The sequence below is a fragment of the Vidua macroura genome, chromosome 5 (genome assembly GCF_024509145.1).
Source record: "Vidua macroura isolate BioBank_ID:100142 chromosome 5, ASM2450914v1, whole genome shotgun sequence".
Classification (NCBI taxonomy): Eukaryota; Metazoa; Chordata; class Aves; order Passeriformes; family Viduidae; genus Vidua; species Vidua macroura.
In genome coordinates this window covers 29,749,617-29,771,017 of record NC_071575.1, presented here as the reverse complement: position 1 = coordinate 29,771,017, position 21,401 = coordinate 29,749,617, and the positions used below count along the sequence as shown (strand labels likewise).

The 21,401-nt window shown below is 46.1% G+C and overlaps 1 protein-coding gene across 6 annotated transcripts in view; it reads right to left on the bottom strand.

The window, feature by feature from the left end:
- The window catches only part of SSPN (sarcospan), a 33,544-nt gene that overhangs the window by 7,010 nt on the left and 5,133 nt on the right, over positions 1-21,401 (bottom strand). For 4 of the 6 annotated variants that reach the window (XM_053978493.1, XM_053978495.1, XM_053978494.1 and 1 more), the window contains 3 exons: positions 14,558-14,667; positions 11,907-12,346; positions 1,139-1,225 (listed from right to left, as the gene is read on the bottom strand). In XM_053978493.1, the coding sequence (XP_053834468.1) occupies positions 1,139-1,225; positions 11,907-12,346; positions 14,558-14,639 (609 nt within the window). In that variant the 5' untranslated portion in view covers positions 14,640-14,667. Of the gene's footprint in view, positions 1-1,138; positions 1,226-11,906; positions 12,347-14,557; positions 14,668-14,934; positions 15,069-21,401 lie in introns of all 6 variants that reach the window. The other 2 variants (XM_053978497.1, XM_053978498.1) reach the window with 2 other exon arrangements.

Genomic DNA, 21,401 nt, shown 5'->3' with positions numbered 1-21,401 from the left:
AGGGAGATTTAAGCTCTAATTCTGCCAGGTGATGAGGAATGGACCATTTCATCACCTCGGGAGCAATTCCAAAACGTCTGTTTTCCTACGGGGAACGATGGCTCACATTCCTTACCGTCAGGGTGGGTGCCACAGAGACATCTGAGCTGCCCAGCCCGACATGCCATTCCCAACTCGAGGGATGACTCCCTTCCTGCCTGGATACCAAATTCAATTTAATGTTGTGGGGCAGGCAGAAAAAAGCCTGGCGTCGCAGCCCCCGCCCAGCACTGTAACCTTCCTTGGGAGCAGAAAGGTGACAGGGGACAATGTAGAGGCAGGGCAGGCACAATTGTTCTTCTCCCTTTCTTTCTTTAAGTACGGGAGAAGCTCGAGAAAGATACAAAAGACACACCGGGGTCTAATTTCTAAGGGAGGATGGATGCCAGGGTTTGAAAAGCTGCTCCTTGCATTTTGTTTCCTTCTGCCTTTTTCCAGTTAATAATCACTGTTATTTTGTGCTGCTTGCATCGGTATTTTTCTTGGTTATTCTGTGTCTGCAAAATATTAAGAGCCCTGAAAATTACAATAATAAGGAAAAATAGCCCAGGAAAAATGGTGTTAAAAACAAGAGTCCTCAGCCTTGCTCTTCTAGTTGCTCACCGGTGTCAGCAAAGCAGTTTTGGAGACAAAGGTGGGGTATGGTGCAGTTCCTGCAATGCTCAGATGGGAATTTGCTTTGTGGAAGTATGCATGTCCCTATGCTTTCCAAGTATTTTCCCATTAAATATTAAACCTTGGTTTAAGTGGACTCATTTTATGCCACCTTAGTTCTTACCCTGCTCACTAGCTCCATTTAATCTACTTAAACTCTCTGAACACTTCCCAAATTATTCCAGCTTTGTCTATATTCCTAAAACATGGTGAATAAAAAGATATCTTGTTCTGATTTGAAATGTTATTAGAGCTTCCCCTTTATAGGATACAGTTTCTTCCTTGGCTACCTGGAAAGTAACAGAAAACCATTCCTGCATTTCAGATTAATTTTCACTTCTTTTCCTGTGGTCTTAAAAATATCCCCTGTATCAGCTTTTTCTTATTATATTTAATGACATGAGAAGCAGAAAAAAAAAAAAAAGTTTAAAAAATGTTCATGTACCTTCACTGTGAACTGTGCACACGTCTTCTCATCGGGTTGGTACGAGATACAAAGCATAACAAATCCCACTAAGGCCACCACACAGACCTGCAAGGGAAGAGATGTAAAATGTGTCAAGGTTAAAAAAACCCTACAAAATGCAATTTTTTTTTCCCTCAAGCCAAGACACTTTTCTGTGTTTACAGGACCACAACTCAAGAAGCAGTGTGGAAGCAAAGTCATCAAAGACACAGCACAGCAACAGCCCCCAGCATGTGTGTAGAGTTTTTGCCCACACAACCATCAAAAAAGAGCAGAAGTCTTCTGAAGTTGGCCTTGGAAGCCCAAAGAGCACCATCCTATGTAGCTCTGGGTGCTGACAGGGTTTTTATGTCACCCATGCAAGCTTTAAATCATTAAACCATGGCTGCCACTGGGTAAGAAGCAGCAGAGTTTATTGCAAAGGCTTTCACCCTCCTTTGGTGTGGACACCTTACTAAAGATGATATTCATCTCCCCTGCAATCTGAAACTGTGGTCTAGCCCTGTGGCAGTAATTGCTGAAGGTTAAAAGTAATGGAAAAATATTTGCATGCTTGTTTATTCAGTTAGTTGTCTTTATTATTAATTCTGGATTTATCTGCAGGAGCAAATGCTCACAGGTTGGCATTTTCCAGGTAAGAACGGATGATCCTCCTCTGAGGAACTAGTCCAATGAATGTGATTTGCTTTTTTGTGTTTAGGAGACACAGTGTGTCCCCACACTGTGCTAAGCACTCCAGTCAAGTGCCCTCCTCTCCCACTTTTTGGAGGGTCAACGAGCAAACCTCACAGGAGGACTTAGGAGCAGCAGATCGCTGCTTTTTGGCAGTTCATCCCCTGGATGGAGGAGTTGGGTACCCAGGCACCAGGTGAGGGCTTCCTGTGGGGCTGGATCTGGGCATGACAGAGGCTTTTGGCAGCTGGAGTTGTGTTTGGAGGAATCTGTGCATGTTTGAGCTGTGTTGGAAAAACAGGTGAGTTTATGGCACGCAGGTGTTTTTAAATGACCCTTCAAAACACAACTTTAAAAGCCATTTTAGGTGTGATGAGCCATAGTGGGGATTTTGGATGAGATCAGGCACTGTCCTTTCAGCGGTCCTCTCTACACACAGGGCCAGGAGCAGGTCTTCGCCTCCCTGCTAGGAGCATCTTGGTTATGAATGACAGCTATTAAATTCTCAGTGACTACAGCAAGATTCTATATTATTTTTACCCTCTCCATTTTACTTCTGATGTCCATGTGTGAGCTGCCTTTGCCAAGGTGGGGCAACGCCATGGAGATGCTTGCAGGAGTGTGCTGCTCCATCACGGCCCCATCCTGCATGCCCTGGAAGTGCTGCTCACATCCAGATTTCTGGCTCCACAGGGAGCTTGACCTGCAGTGAAAACTGCCCAGCTGTCTTTTTGGACAGTAATGGATAAACACATTCCTTTTATGATCTGCTGCAGAAAGTATCAAACTTTTTGCATCTGCATTGCTGGTGCAAGGCCCAAGGCAGCAGCCCTGCAAAGAAGTGCCTCCCAAGACACACAGAGCCGTGTCCCTCAAGAACCTGGGCAATTAGTAACACTTTTGTCCATGAAGTTCTATTTCATGTCATTTCAGTGGGACATGAATAGGAAGTATTGCCCGAGAACATTTCTAAAGAATGCGTCAGTATTATTTACGCCTTTCCATGTCATGTGTATTTATATTCTGGTCCTGTGACTTACACACGGCCTCCAATTTATTTGTTTCTTTCTTTTTATTGTTGACAGCCATAGCTGACAGGGTTGTCTGGGGAAAAAACAACCTTTCTTGTCAAAGGTCCTTCAGTGCTGGGGTTTTTTTGCCCTGTAGGGCTTCTGTGTGACTGAACCATGTTTTAGTTCTCAGGATTAATTGCCTATGTCCTTGGTCCCTTGCGCCATATATTAATCTTTTAATTCAATTATCATGCCCATAAAACTTAAATCATAAGAAATGGCTGAAGCAGAGAACCTGCAGCAAGAACTAAAAAAAAAAAAAAAAAAAAAAAATATATATATATATATATATATATATATATATATATATAAAAATCATAGGGGCTCCTCACATCAAAACTGGACCTAAGTATTTTCAGGATCTGGTGCTGAAGGATCTTGTTATGAGCAATAAATCTAATTTGCTTTGCTTCAGCTACACTAGTGGGCATTGACACTTGCATGGACCAAGAGCCAGATTTGCCTCCAGGTGACTGCCATGAGACATCATGGGACTGTTCCCACTCCCTCCTTCCCCTTCCATTTAACCACAGAAGGCTGACAGGGCTGCATTCATTTCCGAGGGCAGAGACCAATGCTGGAATTTTCTCTCTTCCGTCAAGTACCTCAGACAACTTTTGCAAAACTCCTGCTGGCTTCACATGTGGCAGGATCAGACCTCCCTCTTCAGAAAGCTTCCCATACAAAGGGCTATCAGTTAAAAGCAGCTCCATTCCTGCACACTCTTTCTAAAAGTCCTCTGGGATTTAAATAATATACTCAGGGACACTTGAAGAGGCACATTTGTAGAGAGGTATTTATAAAGGATTACATTGGGTCAGGATTCCGGCAAGTCTTGGCCAGGATATTTCGGAAGCTTAAGCATTTCTTTTATAAGAATACAGTAACATTTTAATTTTTTTTTTTAAACTAGTGATGTGTGTTTTTCTAAGTGGCAGTAAAAAATAACGTGGCTGAGAATTATGACCCACATATGTTTAACATTTCAGCTCTTTAAAGGTAAATTCACTCCTTGGAGGAAACCAAAGCGTGGAACATTTATATAAGGAAACAGCTCTATGCTGCTATTTTATACATTATTAATAGATCAGCTTTGAATTACACCTGTGAAGTGTAACAGAATAACTATAAAAATGCACTGGTTAGTATTTTTTAGGAGCCTCTAAGTAACTATAACAGCTGCAGGCATGTTACAGGTGCTGTTGATGCTGATTGCTAAGCAGCATTAGGTAATCCCACATCCTGGTGCTGCAGCAGCCACTGCCACATCCCAGTGTGAAGCACACATTTCCCATGCCTTATTGACTGAGCACACAACATAAAATGCAATTGAACCCACTTCAGCACGTGCTTGCTACCAATCGATGTGCATTTGTTACACAAATAAAACAGATTCTCTGAGACCTGCAGGATGGCACTTAATTAGATCAGCTCTGGTCAACTGTTACCCAGAAATCCAGGAATTTGCATTTCTGTGCATATTTCAACTCGAGTTTATTTCAAGATCCTACTTCAAAATTTCCATATGGACTAACACACCCCTTGCTGAATAGGTAGTGACGTGAAAGGTTATCCAAGGGAAGAATTTAATTTTGGAAAGCGCTGCCTAGAAAAAGACCCAAATGTGATACAGAAGTATTTAGGAAAGGTAGAGATTTCATTTTGCTTAAGGCACACCCTGTGAAATCCCCCCAGTTCACAATCCAGGAGAACAGATATTTACTAACACTGGCTGAAGAACTTAAATATTTAGGCTGTACAAAATTTTTAATAATATTTCTTTTTTGGGGGAAGCAGTGGACATTCCTCCCATTGGGCAAGAACACCTCAGGGCTGAAAAGTAACTTACGAATTACTGTTTTTTTAAGCAATAACAATCAAAATAGAAGGAGAAATTTTCCAGCTTGCTCCCACCCCAAAGAGGGCAGGAACCTGTTGTCATGTTATCCCATCTGCTCCTGCAAGGATTCAGCACAAGGTGTACGAGGAGCACAAGGACACCACGTGGCAGGGATGAGGAAGGTTGGGTGTAATCAGGGGAAATATGAACACGCAGGGCACAAATTTCCGCTGTGGTTTGCACTCATTATTTTTGCACGCTGACATACTCATGTGGCTTGCTTTATTCTGACAGATTTCAAAACCACAGATTGCTCTAATCTGTCTCCATCTCTCCCTTGTATGCATGTGAAACTGGTTTTCCTTTTGTTATTGCTACAATTTTAGCCCAAATGTAGAATAGGTGGTTTTCTCTAGCGAACTACCTCCTACCCAGAGCATCTTGAAAACCTTGGCTGGTAAAGCAGGAGGGTTGGGAACATCTACAAGAAATGAAGGCAGGAGACAAAAACCTGGCTCTAAGGAGCATCTTGAGTCTGTGCCACATCACAAGGCAAATGCTGCAAACACAAAGACACAGTATAGCTCTTTGTATGGGGGCTTCGTTAGTGAGAACCTCCTGCCCCATATTTTAGGGGCAGAAAGCAAACACACTGCAGGACAAAAATCTCTCCCAGGTACACCTTGCAATGCCACATAGCACTGCTGAGACCCACAGGAGGACTCTTCCTGTTTAATAAGAATGTAAACTCAAACTTCAGGAGGAAAATTGCCATTAATAGAATTAGGAAGACACTTCCATTATGGACAAGTTATTTTGTAGTTGCTCACTTGGAGACACTGGGGATCTTTCTGTTTTTAGGGACACAGGTAAAGAATGATCTCTTGCAGCTGTCTCTGGAGTTTCTGGCTCGCCTTCACAGGTGATGCTTGGCTGATGGTTCTCCCACCTTATCAGATACAGCAAGGCTTAGCTCCTATCTATACCTTTGGAGAAGCTGCTTTATCCACCAAATCTAACACTCCCACTGGACACAGATTTTGATGCAGGAAAGAGCCTGTCCCTGTTGGCTTTGCCATTATAAACCTGGATCACCTCTGGTGCCAGACATCTCTACAGGCTGTTGCAGACAGCAGCACTGAAGTTCATTTGCTTTATGAGGTTTGAGGAAGCTGTGATGAAAGTGGGTGCTGCAGGCAGCTTTCACTGTCAGCTTTCATCAGCCTCAGGTCAGCCTGGGTCTCACTGTCACATGTGAAAGAAGCCAGTCTGCAGCACACAGGTACGGTGCTCTAATTTTTTTTTATCCCTTACAGAGTTCTTGTTAAATTTAAGGACAGTTTAGTTGCATATAGGTTACTCCCAGAAATAATAGCTATAATAATAATAATGACAAACATGTATATTGTGGTTGCAGGCAAAGGCTATCATCATCATCTAGGAAATCATTCTTTTAACAGCCATAAATCCCACAATAACTGCCCATCCCTGCCCCACCTACAGAATAAAATAATGTCTTTACTACAGGTCCCTTCAAGCCATGCAATAACACCCCCTGGCAGGTCCACAATTCTCTCTTAAACCCTGTAAAGTCATCAAAACCCTACAAGAGCATCCACAATCAAATGAAATGCTATTTTTCCATAATAATCTTTGCTGTTTAGGTCAGTTGCTCATCACTTGTGCTAAGGTAAGATTTCATTCCCCCAGCAAAGGCTACGATTGCTTACACAGCCAGGAGCTGCAGCAGTGGTCCATTGCTGCTGTTAAACCAGAAATATAGTCCTGGCTGAACAAATGCCTGAGAGATTAAAAAAAAAAAAAAAAAAAAAAAAAAAAAAGAGTTCACAGAGCCGATTTTCAGCCTGAGAGCCTGAGAAATGCAGCATGGCTGAGAGTACTCATGAACACCACTCATGGTTTGGGATGTGTCTGTGACTGTGAAAGCCACCATCTCCATAGTCATGAAGCTACCTGGGCTGGGGAAACCTGTTTGATGTCCCTCTCCAAATTTTACCTAGGCTTTTTGCACAAATTCCAGCCAGGACTTCTGCAGTCAAACTGTGGGCTAAGCCACAGATGGGTCCAGGATTCGACCAGCCCTGGCCGGGTATCAGACACACCTCAGTGTGCAGTTACCTTCTCAAACCATTCCTTTAGAACATTTGAACATGTCTCCCCGTCAAAGTTTTCCACTCCACACCTGAGCAAAACAAAAGTGTGAATTCCAGTTAATCAATGCATAGTTACTCTTGGAAGAGGATGAGATTTAATGGCAGAGGGTTCTGAAGAATCCTGCTCTGGTGCTACACACGGCTCAAAACAAGCACTGGCCTCTTCTTCAAGGCAGTCCTCCCTTGAACCTTCTGATGTTTACCCATGGCTAACTAAAGCTAGCCTGTACCAAAAAAATATGGATGCCTGCATGGCTTTTTGGTGGCTAATTTGATGGCACCAGGTTTTAAGAGTCACCTTTTATTAGCAATTGAAAATGGTTTCCCTAAAAACAAGCAAAAGTTACAGAGACATAAACATTTCTGATTCCAGGTAAATTAAGGTTGATTAAGCTGCTTTTTCAGTTCAAAGTCTGCCTGCCTTTTGCACCACACAGGCCCACATCAGCCTCACCTCCACCAGGGCAGAGAAGCCAATGCTTGAGCGCTGATGCCAAAAAGCCACAAGCCACAGCCACCCCTTGAGTAAAGCTCAGGGACCTGGCCTGGGGAACACCTGGGGAGATGGAAAAGGGCTGGAGCTGGGAGAAGTGTCAGAGCTTCTGGGCTGAGGGCTCAGCCCATGGCAGATCTTTTGGGATGCTTTTTGCAATAAAATCAGTGACAGCTGGAGCCACGGTTGCTGCCTTGAGCTGCTCGTGAATCAGATTTTTAAAAACGTATTTAAAAGTCCTAATTTTATGACCATCTAAACATATACATTTAAAATAACTTCCTGGCAGAAATAATAAACACCCTGGATAATAATTTCTGATGAGCACTTCTGTAACTTTCTTAACTCCCTGAGTCTGCAAAACAGGGCTGTAAAGGGAGCATGCCCATGAAAACTCTGATACTCTCCACTTTTGATCACAATGGAAATAATCTAAAGTAGGTTTTTCAAGGAGAAATACATCGTTACTTCTTCTGGATGTCAAAAGGCCACAAGCTAATGAAAAAGAATGAAAAGGATACCATTAATATCTACTGTCTCTGCAACACTTTTCATCCTAGGATCTCAAAGCAAGGGGTGACGGATGGCCACTATTAACCCCACTTTGCGGGGGAAATAACAAAGTCTTAGCAAGGTTAAGTAACTTGCCCAAAGCTATGCACCAAGCCAGTGGCAAGACACAGGAAAAAATAAAGCTCTGCACTCATGAGTGGATTTGTGAAGTTTGTCCAAGCTCCTGCAAAGCAGCAAGAAGGAAGAGACTGCCAGGGTGTCCAGCCTGAAGTTTGGGGAGCTCAGGACAGGTCTCACAGGCACCTTCACTGTGACTGGCCCCAGGCAAGTGAAACAAATGCTGCCCTCAGTGCTTTTACTGCCTGTCCTTAGCAAAGGGGGAGAGGCTTTTTACAGGGAATAGGTTGCTGAAGCCAAAGCAGAAGTGATAAATCCCGTGGGCTTCATGGTTTCTGTCCATAAAATTTTCCTTTGGTTTCTGACCCATGCCCCACTCCCCACTCATTTTTGGACTGGTTTTCATGGTGAAATGCTTTTGGTGCAATGCAAGTTGCATAGTTTCCTTCTCCAGGGGCTCATGAGGGAAGGGCCAATGCTCTGTGAAGGGAGCCCTGCAGGCTTGGAGCCCTCCTCCACTCCCTGTCAGAGGATCACTGGCCACATTTATTCCCCAGGATGGTGAACCCAATCCCTGGCCTGCTCCAGCCTCACAAACCTACACAGTCAGGTTTTGAACCCATTTAATTCTGATTTCTGAAATGGGAAGTCTGAATTCCCATTTAATTTAAGACTGCCTTGCCTGGTTTTCCTCACTAGCATTCTCCACTGGATGCTCCTCAAAAAACAGTTCCTTTCCATTCATGGTAATGCACTGAAGCACTTGATTTTCAGCAAGGAATGGTGTCACCATTTTGCCACTAATAAAGAAAAAAAAAAAACAGCTTTCAATCAATCAGGGTCTATTTAACACATTAGCAATTTTCATTCATTTTTCTGTCATCCTGCATTAACAGCCGTGGGGTCAAATCCAGCCTGGTGTAATTCCAAAGGAGTAACACCAGGAATAAGCTTCACCCATTATATCTGCTGTTGCTGAAAAGGTCTCAATAATAGATTTTTTAAGTTCTTGATTCAGAATACTAATCAAGTCCTTTAAAAAGAGCACTTGAGTGGGATGCTACTAAGACAAATATGCTCTGGTATTCTACACCACAACTTTCTGTCCTGTTGCTCATTTCTGTGTGAATGTATGAGTTTTGGGAAGTCAATTTATGCCATGAGGTTTGTTCTCGAGCAGTACATGGGTCATCCATCCCCTATCTAACACCTTCCATGCAGCCCAAAAAGCAGCCCACAGGACTTCCAGCCATATGCAGGTCCTAACCAAGGGTTCTCCTTCGTGGACCAGTTTTCCCCAGATCTCCAGAGGCCAGTCCTTGGCACAGTCCCCACCACAGCTCACCAGCAGCACCCTGTGACTGCACACCTGGAATTTCCAGCTCAGCAGCTTCTGGCTATCTCCACCTGATGTCCCAGTGGGCACCAAGTCCCTCCATGGAGACACCAGAGCACAGGAGCAATGTAGATGCAGCACGGTGTGGCACCTGCTGCATTTTGCCCCTCAGATGTGTTTTGCACCGTGCCCGTGGCACCACAGCCAGTGCTCCACACAGGCTATGCTGCTGGAAGGTCTGGGGCTGCCCCACCTCTTCACCCTCTCCTTTCTAGCACCAGTTTCCTTTTCACTTCCCTCTGACCTGGTGCCAGATCCCTCCTTCCCTTCTGCTTTGGGCTGAGGTCACAGAAGAGCAGTGTGGTTGCCCAGGAGCCTGTTTGGCCACGTGCCCCCACAGCAAACAGTCCCTGTCATCACCCTGAGGGTAAACAGAGGGGCACCAAAAGCCAATTTGAGCCGGAAAGGAATCAAACCACACTGGAGTGTGCTGGTGACTCAACATCTCAGCAGAGTCCCCCAGGTGAGAGTCACCATCTGACTCAGAGCCTAGGTGCAGTCACCCTTCCCCAGGGGCAGCCCACAGTCTGCACTGCTCCTCCTGACAGCCAGGGCACCCTGCAACACGAACCAAAACTCCCACAGTCCCAGGAAATGTTTCCCCAGGAAATGTTTCCCCAGGGATTACCCTGGCTGCTGAGTGCAGAACATGGCCACTAACTACAGCTGAGAGCTGAGTCTTGCTCCGAGTCGGGAATTAGCTCAGGAACACACATGGAGAATTATTCCTGGTTTTCAGGGGGGAGCTCTGAAAGTGACTGAGCTTGGCCTCGTGTGGGCATCTAAATGTCACTACTGCTGGCAGCTGCTGCTAAAAACAACAGGGGTTAGAGCTCTGTTTTCAGAAAGCAGCAACTTTGGTGGGGTTTCAGGCCTCCCCAAGGGAGGCCAGCCATTTGTGGATGTCTCAGATGAATGCTTCTGGGGCACTGATGACATTCACATGGGCCAGGGGCTGCTTCATGGCTTTTCTCATATCTCTGGCTGTACATGAGTTCAGTCCAGCTCAATCTTGCCCCACCTTTTTCCAGTGAAAAAGCTATTTTAAACCTGTGATAGCAACAGTGCTGTCTGGAAAAGACATAACTGACCTCCAGAATCCTCAAAATAAACAGGAGGAGTGAACATGTCACATATTGCTATTTTGTCATCTGTATTCCCCTCTGGTTTGTAACAGCCAAAACTTCCCAGGAGGAAATTCCTCTTACAAGCAAGGGCAGGCTCTTGCTCCACAAAACACCACTAAACTCTTGGATACCTCTTCAGTCAGAAGAGAAACATGAAAAGATGAGTCAGAGGAGCTCTTCCTCTGGGAGCTCAGGCCCTGCTCCTTCCACCCTCTGAAGGGATGCCCAGCAGGATTAACACAGAAAATCCCAATCAGTTCAGACGCTCAGATAATCTTCCAACCATAAATTACATTTACAGAAGATGCTCCCATAGCTGTTCAGGACTTTGAGAAATCTTTACTCCAAGTACCTAAAAATGAAATTATTTGCTGGGAATTCTTACGATCTGACAACTCCCAGGACTGTGCTAACACATCAGGGCATATTTTCAGGACATATTTTCCTGAAACCTGTTGCCTAGGGAAGAAACCTGCATGCTGCATTATATCCATGGCCTATCCCAGGCTCATAATCACCGACCCTATCCCTCCAGAGGCAAACTTCATGTCCCCAAGCCCACAGCCAGCAGAGTCACACTACGGATGGCTCCACACACCCTGTCCCCATCTCTGCAGAGGTGGCTGTTGCTGGGGAACCACCCAGGCTTCCCCAGCAGGGATGCCTCTGATTCACACCCAGCAGGACGCTGCCCTCTGCCCAGTTCCCCCAGCCCACGCGGCGAGGCTGGCGTGTCACTCCAAAGTGACTTGGCAGGAGCCACCAGCAGGCCCTGGGAAGGGCTCCCTGTCCCTGCCACGTCCACCAGTGCCATCCCCTTCCCCATGGCCACGTGCAGTCAGGAGCAGCAGTGGGAAGAGGGTTAAATCCCAGCGGTTCTCCAGCACAGCACAGCGAGGAAGCTCCGGAGACAGACATTGCTCTCCTCGCCCAGCTAAAAGTTGAGAGTTACAGAGTTATGCTCTCACTTTCAAAACCTGATGGCTGTGGTTTGGTGGGCGAGGAGGGTAGGCAGCATAAGAAATTAACTTATTTTTTTCAGCATCACCAGGCAGGAGTTCACTGCAAAGCACAAGCTAATACATACATCCAGTGAACAGCAACCCTGTATTTTATTTCAGGTCTGTTGGATACTGCAGGGAAGAATACGAAAGGTTGTGTTATTCTGCAGGAGCAGTTTTCCTTGGGAAAGTATAGCCAGACACTTAATCCCAGGAATATTTATAGTTAGCATAACTCAAATGGTGTTGTGCATGCAGTTGGTTAGTCTAAAGTGGAGCGTCATGCAGCTTGCATTAATGCTGGCAAAGGCACTTTATGGAGAAACAGACTTTATGCTTACAATTATCCCAGCCCAATATGGAGTGTCTCTGACTAGCAGAGAAGAACTGATGCCTGCCATAAGGAAGCCCAACACTGTTACAGAGGTGCCTAACGCCAGCTGCAGCAACGCAAACAGCAGCGGGAAACGGCAGCCACAACAAGTGTGGGATTCCTCCTCCTGGCCAGTTTTGGGATCTCCCTTGGCTTTCTTCTGCTTCTTCATCGCGGACTCCTGCATCGAGCCGGTGCTTTTCTGTCCTCCGGGTGCCTTCCCTGTCTGGCTCTGGGTATTCGGGGACGTGCCGTGCCGGGCTTTCTTCTCCTCCTTTCCCATGCCGGCGGGCTTTGGGCTTTCACGTGCGTGTATGTGTGCGCACGCCGATGGGGGTGTGAGTTTTCTGCCCCCCAAAGCTTCGCTTTGTGCCGGCTGAGTTGTTCCTGGTATTTGAATCAAGGAGGCTGAACAAATATGGAAAACATTTGGAAGCAGATTGTCAGAGCTTCGAAATGCCACATGTAGCCCGGAGAAGGGGGGGGATGCAAGGGGGGTAGCGCACTGCCAACGTGTAGGCGCCGGCTGGGCACGCACGGGGCTGGGCGTGCGCGCTGTCACGGCTCCGCAGGTGGGAGCGCACTTTTGGGGCTTGGGACCGCACGGGCAAATGGAGGGCAGGAATTCCGCACTGCCGGCTAGTGAACAGCAGGGAAATGTGCCTCGCCAGGGAGCCGGGAACGCTGCAGTGCCTGTGCAGGGCGCAGGCAGGAAGGAGCTCATGGCACCGTGGCTCCCCTGGGGGTTACCGGCAGGCAGAGCCTGGCTGGGGGCACCCACACAGCACCATGCCCATTCCACACGCCCGCTGAACCACTTTAAACAGGTGCATCCCAGGGGGAGGGAGTTGATTGCATGTATGGAAAGTACGAAGTAAGTACAAATGAAAATACAAGTTAATGTCCTGGGGAGCCAAAAGGGATCCTGTCTCTTCCCAAAAGTTGCAAAAGCACAGCTAGACATGTTTTATGATGAAGCAGACAGGGACCAGCAGTGAGGACTGGTGCTTCTGGGCAGGCAGTGGTAGGGCGTGGAGTAAACATCTGCTGAGTGTGTTTCCAGGGCTGCAAGTTATCCATACCAGAAAGATTGTTTATGTTACCTAAAAGACAGAGGGATGTCTTACTGTGGACATGTGGTCACTGCATTTCGTCCATGTGTGAGCTCAGGCTGGTGCTTGGAGACAGCACAGCAACAGAAGTGGTGCAATTTCTCCTGAAATACTCAAAAATCACTCTGGGGCTGAATCCAGCGCTGGGAGCTCTGGCAGAGCCTCTCAGACACAGGAGGGGCTCACCCATTGAGTTCCCAGCAGGACTGGGGTCTGCAGAGACTGAATTCTGGCTCTGTGAAGAGGAGGGAGCAAGAAGAGGTGGGTGCTGAGTGGTGCCGTGCTGTGCTGGCATCCCTGAGTTAGCCAGGCCACAGTGCACAAATCCTGCAAGGGAAGACCAAGGGAAGCAGGGAGGCTGCAGGAAGCTTGTGCTTAGCTCAGGCCAGAGGAATTACTCAAAAGCTTAGGGGTAAACAGGTGCTTAAATGCTTTGCTGGCCCAGGGCCGAGTGTGTACAGCCTGATGTATGGCATCGCTCCTCCGTGCGTGCAGCTTCGTGTCCCCGCTGGCACGGGGACACCCTGAGGACACATGGACTTCTGCTGCTGCCCCACAGACACCAATGAGAGAACCTTAAATGGTCCAGCCAGCTCTGTCCCCAGCAGGGGCTGTTGCAGTTTTTTTCCTTTTCCATAGAAGCAGACAGCAGTAGCAAAGTGTTGGGAGGAGTGGGGCAGGTGGAAAGAAGACATCAGAGACTGGAGAAATCCCCACCAAAATTGCCTTTGGACGTGGCAGAGCAGCTCCGCTGGGATTGGCCAAAATGGTGAGGTACTCAGAGAGGATCTTACACATGCTGGTATAGCATTGAGGAAATATTTCCTCTGACACACTGGCACTGCCTTCTGAGAAACCACTCCATTTCCAGCTCTTTATGGCATTTAACAGCAATGAACTGTGTCTTCTGTATTAATAAATTATGATGTCACTTTGTTTTATGGATTAAGCAATATCCTCTTTGGTTATTTATAACACCAAATGCATGAAAGAGAACTAGAAACAAAGTGCTTTCAGATGCTTTCTGCACACAAAATTCTCGTGCTACATCCATAGAGATTAAGATACATTGTTCAAAAAAGGAAGAGGAAAATAAACAAGAGGTGAAAAAAAATTGAAAAAAAAATCTTCCTTCTCTAGTCGTGTTGTGTAGAGTACCATGTTTTCACAGTTTCCCACTAAGATGTTTTGTTGCTATCATTCACTTTTTAAAATATCCTTATAATAAATTGCACTGACGGGTGTATCTTGCCTCTCAAAGCCACACAGAGTTATATTTAACCACAGCTTTGAGAGGACAGGGTGTTCAAGGATCATCACCAAGGTCAGACCAGTAAGCAGTGGCAAAGCTGAAGGCATGTTTAAATGATGGCCAGTTCGACATCTATCCTAATAATAATTAGAGTAAAATTAAGTTAGAATTTTCTTTTCCTTTATGCCCATCCCTAGTTCTATCCCAAGGATCTTTACTGTAGATTTCCCCCCAGGAAAATCCCTGGTTTAGCACCTGGATTTGTGCTGGCAGCTGGATTTATGATTGCTGTCTTCTCAAAGGGGCCAAAATCCAACCGCTTTATTCGTGCCGACATTCATATTGGTTTCAGTGGGAACAATTGCCTGAAGAGGATGAACAGGATTTAACCCAAGGTCAATAAAATTAACAAGAACTTACTCTACGGCAAATAACAACCCTTGTTTATTTCTGGGCTAGAGAATCTCTGGTAAAACAGGTGCCTAAATATCTTTACTGTACAGCAAGTAACAAAAAATGAGGCCATGCCAAGGGCAGCAGGCAGAATACCTCCTACAGGGCATATGTGGGATGTCCCCTCGGGTCCCAGATCCCCGCACCCCTTTTGAAAATTCCAGCTGGTGCCCAGATACCTTGGGGCAGGAGAAGTCTAGGCCAGCTCAGGGGACATTTTCTGTGCAGTGACAGAAAGGTTTGGGTATGAAACCGTGACATGTGGTCAACATAGAGCAGAGTTGCCTTCTCCCAGCTGCTGGGTCTGGAGTAGCTGTGTCACACGGTTTTTCCAAGGAAAACAAAGACATTAGTTGCCATGTACCTGGGTCACACTGAGACAGGGAGCCTCTCCTTGGCTCCTTGCACACTTAAAGGCCTATCCATCTTAGAATCCCCCCATTTCTAATTTCTGCAGCAATTCATGGCTATTTAGAGAGAAAATTGGGGGTCAAATACATTGAAAAAATTCTGGGCAGGGATATTGCTGATTTTAAATTATTAAACAGTGTGTACCAGAGGTTCTTTTGCTGTGGCTAACTGTCCCTGCAAAGTCAAACTCAGATATCTTACATGCTGGGAAGTTTAATGGGGATGAAGAAAAGAGATGGATGCAGGATTGATCTTCCATACTTATTATCTGAACCAGATTGTGTTTGCTGATTCCACTTGGCATTAACAATTGAGTGTAAAACAGCTGTGAAGGAACTCATAGCAATGACAAATTAAAAGAATTACATTTTTGGAAATTGAAAGATTAAATGAGGACACTGAAATAACACTAAATTTTCTCAAGTAATACATCTTCCGGATGTCACTTGGATTTTCCCAGCAACACAAGAATAATCATTACCCTTTTATGCCCAAAGGCCCTGATTAAGTATGTTCTTAAATTAAGCACATGCTTGAATACCCTTCCTGGATGAGGATGTTTTTTGATTCGAGCCCAGCTAGCATCTCTCATGTGGCACGCAGTAGTAATTTCATGTCCTTTACACAAAATGAGTCATGTTGCACAGCTTTTCCATGGCCAGACACCATCCTCTCTAAAACATTGCCTGCTCTTGTTCCTCTCCTTGCCAGAAAGCAGCGCAGCCTGGGTGACGGTGACAACAAGTCAAAGAGCACACACAACGCCAGGCGTGGAAAAGGCGAGGTCTGGGCTGCAGCTTTGTGGTGACAAAGTCTTTCCTACTGCTTCTCCAAGGGCTGAGGACACACAGCACTGCATGGGACTCCAGAAAGTTGGGATGTTTTTTCCCCACTGCTATCTTTGCCCTGGAACTAGAGCGGGATTGGCGTGGTTGGGCTGCCAGAGACGCACGGGCGCTCACTCCCACAAAATCGCATTTACACTGATATTTCTCCCATGCATCAGCGCCCTGGCCAAGTGCCAGAGGCAGGGTTGCAGCACACAAATTCAGAGCAGCAGAATTATCAAGGAACAAAGGCTTGAACAGGGCTGTCCTCATTGCCCCAAGTACTGTGGGACATTTGGCTCCCTTTGCCCAAGGAGCAACTCCACAAAATGCTGCTGACGCAGGGGTCCCCTTGGAGATGCCACCCCCAGTGTGACAGCTGGAGTTGGGAGGGACCCAAATGTGCCACAGCCAGCCAAAGGATCACCACTCTCCAAGCCAGTCTGGGCTAAGGAGAAGCTAAGACCCTGTCTCACCCTTGCTTCTTGTTCCCCTGATTCCCTCACCCCACAGCAAGCCACAGACTGCAGAACTGGGCCAAGCACTGCCAAGTAGCCAAAGCTCAGCACAAAGGCTGGGCCAAACTGGGCCAAAGGGAGGGCTCCCCATTAAAGGAAATGATGAAAGGTTCTCCCTGAAAAAAGGTTTAAAGTCAAGCTGTGATTTCCAAAACCTCATGCCCATCGACAACAGATAACAATAACAGATAATAACAAATGTGCTCTTGAAAGCACATTTGCATAAAAGAAAAGGCCAATTAGAAATGAGTCCAACACATGCAATCCACGCTGGCTTCTGCCACAGCCACTTTTAAAGTTCAGGTCATCTGGAGGTGAGGCTTGTTTTCGACAGGCTCTTCTGAGGCCAGTTCATGTGTTTTGAGTGTCTGTAGGCTCTGCTGTGAGAGTTGGGTTGTTCCAGGTGACCTCCAGAGGAACCATCCATCCCACAGTATTCTTTGCATGTGCTCCATGTGCTCTTTTGGCATCACTAGGGGTAAGACCAAGGTACAGAGCATTTCAGTTTAGCTGGCTGGGGTGACAGATGTAACAAGAAGTAGAGAACGGGAGTTGTTTTATGTCAGGGTACTCCACCCCTGGAGGCCACGTATTTAACAATGCACCTTACTCCGTTGCCTCTGACCATTAAGTAAATTTGTGCATATAAAAAAAAATCAGCTTGGGAAGAAATGGCGCCTTGCAGTTTCCAAAATGATTGTCCTACACCAGTTCAAATTCCTAGACCTTTGCTTTTGCTAAAGCTTTTGCTAATGCCTCATGCCTGGGGCTCCTCACCTCCAGCTGTGGCTCCCTGAATCCAGTGGCCCTGGCATTTTGGGGGTCTCCTGTATAACTTAACAGTGTTTAAGCTGTCTGTAATGATCTGACTGTTTCTGCCTCATCTTCTACTCTTATGGCAGGCTCTTTGGGGTGGAAGGTATATATTATCAGATTTCTGCATGAGGCCTGCAGAGGATCCTTAGGGGCTACAACTGATAGTCCTTCAAAACTGGGCTGGAGAAGTAAGAAGTGAGAAGCTGAGATGCTGAACAAAAGCAAAGCTAAGTGCTGCAACTTGCTCTACACATCACCACGCTCTGGTGAGTATTTCATACCAGCCCAGAGACCTTTGCATCTCCCTGAGCAGGGTTAAGGAGTGTGAAAACCAGGGATGACCAGTTTACAAATGCTCTGTGCCCTTTCCAAAGCCAGTCCTCTCTCTCTCCCATGCATATTTGAAGAGGTTATCGTCTGTCAAAGTACGTTAATGAGATATTATGGCTGTTAGATCTTTTCACCAGGTGTTAAACACTACCTGGTTCAACAGAGGCAAATCCTCTCAGCCATATTCTTGCTGAGGATAACAATTAGGTCTGTTCTATGTCTGTGCTCACAGGAATGCATTCACACACCCCCATGCACATACAGGGCTCAGGATGCTGGCTTAAACCATATACAGAAGTTCCAGGAAATCTGCCTGTGGCTTTACACCAGGACATTGTGGGCAGCAGAGGGAAGGGCAAGGGCTTCTGCTCTCGTTTTTCATTAATGAGAGGGATAAAATGAAGGACCTTCATGGCAGCGGGTGCCACATGTGCTCAGCTTGTCCCATGCAAGTGGATGTTTTGTAATAAAATTCGAAAGGCCTTATTTTCAAGAGACACGTGAAAAAAACTGTTTCTGAGCCAGTGTAATGCTACCAGCAGCTCTAATAAGGTGTTCTCTCCAAAGATCCAGGACAAACTTTGTGGAGCATATTCACACGTATCTCATTTCTTGTACTTTCTGGAACGCAAAGACACTCAGGGCTTTGTTTCTGCAGCTGGCTCAAAGTCTTACGCTGGCACTTGGGCAGTTTCTCTGTTACTCACTGCTCCAGCAGTACTTCAAGGCCTGATGTACTCACAGGCACTGCATTGCCTGAAATACAGTTTTGGGTCCTCTGGAAGGCACCAGCTGTAATTTTCTGAGAAGTCAGTCTTTTGAAAGCAAGTAGTTGTGACTTTCCTCTGACCAGGGTCCACCATAAGTGGTGGCTTTTCTCAAAGTCATCTTTGGAGCCCTGAAGCACCTGAGCACCGGAGCTGATTTCTTCAGCCCAACTGAAGCTGGTTGCTGACCTTGGTATGGCCAAGATTTGCCTTTACCTCTTGGCTGGTTCAAAGGTGGACCCCATGATCTTCCCTGGAGACAGGAATGTACTGGGGTTCATCTTTTCCAGTTTCCTCCTGAGCTTGCCTTAGCAACTACAGGGTTCAGGAGATGCTGGGCCATAATCTTCTGCCTCACAAAGAGCTGGTTGCTCCCAGAAATCAGTATCCCTTTGCTTCCTGCATTGCTACATCAATGTAAACCACCTCTAAATCGTCTCCACAAATGACCAAAGCTGTCTGGTCTTCATCTGAGGTGAAACAGAGGCCTGGGATCTAGGCTAGAACTGTGTGACAGATTTGGGACCCTCGAACTCTGCCCACCTCTTCCCTGGAACAGCCCCCTGGCCCTTGTCTCTGCCCTCCACCTGGGCTCAGTTTCCCTCTGAGCAGCAATACAAACATGTTGTAATGCAAGAGGGTTCTTGAGGACACAGAGCTCTCTGTGCCACCAGAATTACTGCATATGCTCCACCAGATGTTGACGAATATTCCCTTCCATCCCAAGTTACCCTGGGTATTATATTTCCCTGGCTTGACATTGTTATGAAATTCAGAGCTTTGCAACTTGTCTGACTCTCTTTTGCAATGATCCCAAGGGAACACAACCACTTCCAAAGCATTGGTTGGGTCCAGCAAGCCCTACGGACTTGCACCATCTTTCCCTCCGGAAGAACCTCAACCATCTCTGCAAGATAGGTGAGGCACAGTGGGGTAGGAGGTGAAAGCCAGATGAGCTGAAAGCAGATCTGAAAGGTAGCAGCTGGTGGATTTGTCTGAGGGCTGCCTGGGGACTGCTTTTAGTCCATATTTTTCTGTCACACAAAAGAGGGAGGAGTGCGTGGTGATATTTCCTGATGACACAGACATGCGAGCGCTTGTCAATACAGAGAGGCCCCAGCCTATCAAACAGGAAAAAATGTGTGACCTCAAGGGTGGGAACAATGGGAATAGGATGAAATTCAGTTGTGCCAAATGTAAGGTTTGGCACGTAAGGCTGAAGGGCCAGAGTTTCTCTGGGAAAATAAAACATCTCAGGCACCTTGGATGGTCACAGGATTGCCTTGCAATGGCAGCACAGCATGGCCATAGAGAAAGGTAAATGTGAGAGAAGATGAATCAAGTATTTCCCACAGGGGACTGAGAAGTATTGGTGATGGAGAACAAGTACTGCTGGGCCCTGTGAGGAGGCTGCACTCAGCTTTATTCATCTCTATTAGAGAAAGATGAACTGTGACAGGACCAAGTGTAGCTAAGGGTGCTCGGAGGGGGCTGCAGACCCTACATAACAATAGGAAACTCAAAGGGATTGCCTGGTTCTGCCCAACAACATTAGTGGTTAGAGAGGACATGATTGATCTATAAATATCCTGTGTTAAACTTAAAACAATGTTGGCACAAGGACAAATGGATACAAATGGCCATGAGTGCATTTACCTTGGGAATCATTCTGGCCATTGGAGCAGTGAGGGGGAGGAACAGCAAGGAGCAGCTTGTTGTAAGGCACTGCAGCATCAATTTTTGAATTGTACCATTTGACATGGAGCTTGAGATGATTCAGTGATGCAGGAAGTGCCCCCCCCATTATGGGTACACTTTTGGAGCCTTCTTGCTCATATGGGTGTCCTAATTCGGCCACAGGAGAAGGCAAGGCTGTCGGTTCCCTGGCTATCTGTGTTAAGGCTTGGTATAATCAAACTCCTAATTTGTTAGTGGCAATTATTTTGATTTCATGCATTTCTTACAGGATAAACTGAAGGCTTACATCAGTAACCAGTTTGGGGAGGTTTTTTTGTTGTTGCTTTTTGTTTGTTTGTTTTTTGTTTTTTGTAGTTAATACTTTGTACTTATATAGCATCTTTCATCTTTCAAAGTGCTTTACATACATTAATTATTTAATTCTCCCCGTACCCCCTTTGATCTAGGCAAGTATTATCATGCTCAGTTTACAAGTGGGGAAAGCAACCACAGAACAAATCCTTGCTGCCAGACTCATCCCACCAGGACTGATGCAGCTTTGTGGCTCAAAAAAGCCAGGAAAGGTTTCATGATGTGCACAGGTCCACAAGCAATCCAGTGGAGGAGGCAGGCTGATAACTCTCCTGCATATCCCCTTGTTCCAAAGAGGGATAAGACAGAGAGGCTGCCAGTGAGGGCTGTGTGTAGGGCCACTCATAGGATGCTGTATGGATGATACAGGATTAGGAAATGATGTGCCCTGTGCTCCGGAGAAAGACTCAGAATTCAGTTTCATCAGAGCATGCAGAACAAAGCCATCACAGTGGTTAGGTGACTACAGCCCAAGGAACAGGAGTAAATGCACAAAGTTAGAAGTAGCAAATGAATAAGAACTGACATTGATCTGTGTAGACATGCATTCAGTGGAATGATGTGAGTCTTGCCTCTCAGTTAAAAAAAATAACATCTGATGTATTTTTGATTTTCTTGTATTGAATGTTTATATCGTTTTCCAGAGTGACTGTCAGAGTCTGATTTGGAGATTTCATTGCTAAATAGCGGAGTCATTTTTCTTGCAAATTCATAGAGTGATGTTGTTTGTATGTTTGGGTTGCTGTGACCATGTCAGGACACTGCAAATGCACCCTGCCTGGTTCCAAAGAGAAGTCTCACATTCCCCCTCTCTTTTTCACCCCTTTTTAAGGGACATTTCTGTCTTACAGAGGCAAACTGTAGTTTCTGAGGCAAAACAGGGACCTGGGAATGACACACTTGAGGCCCAGTGCTCATTCTGATGCTG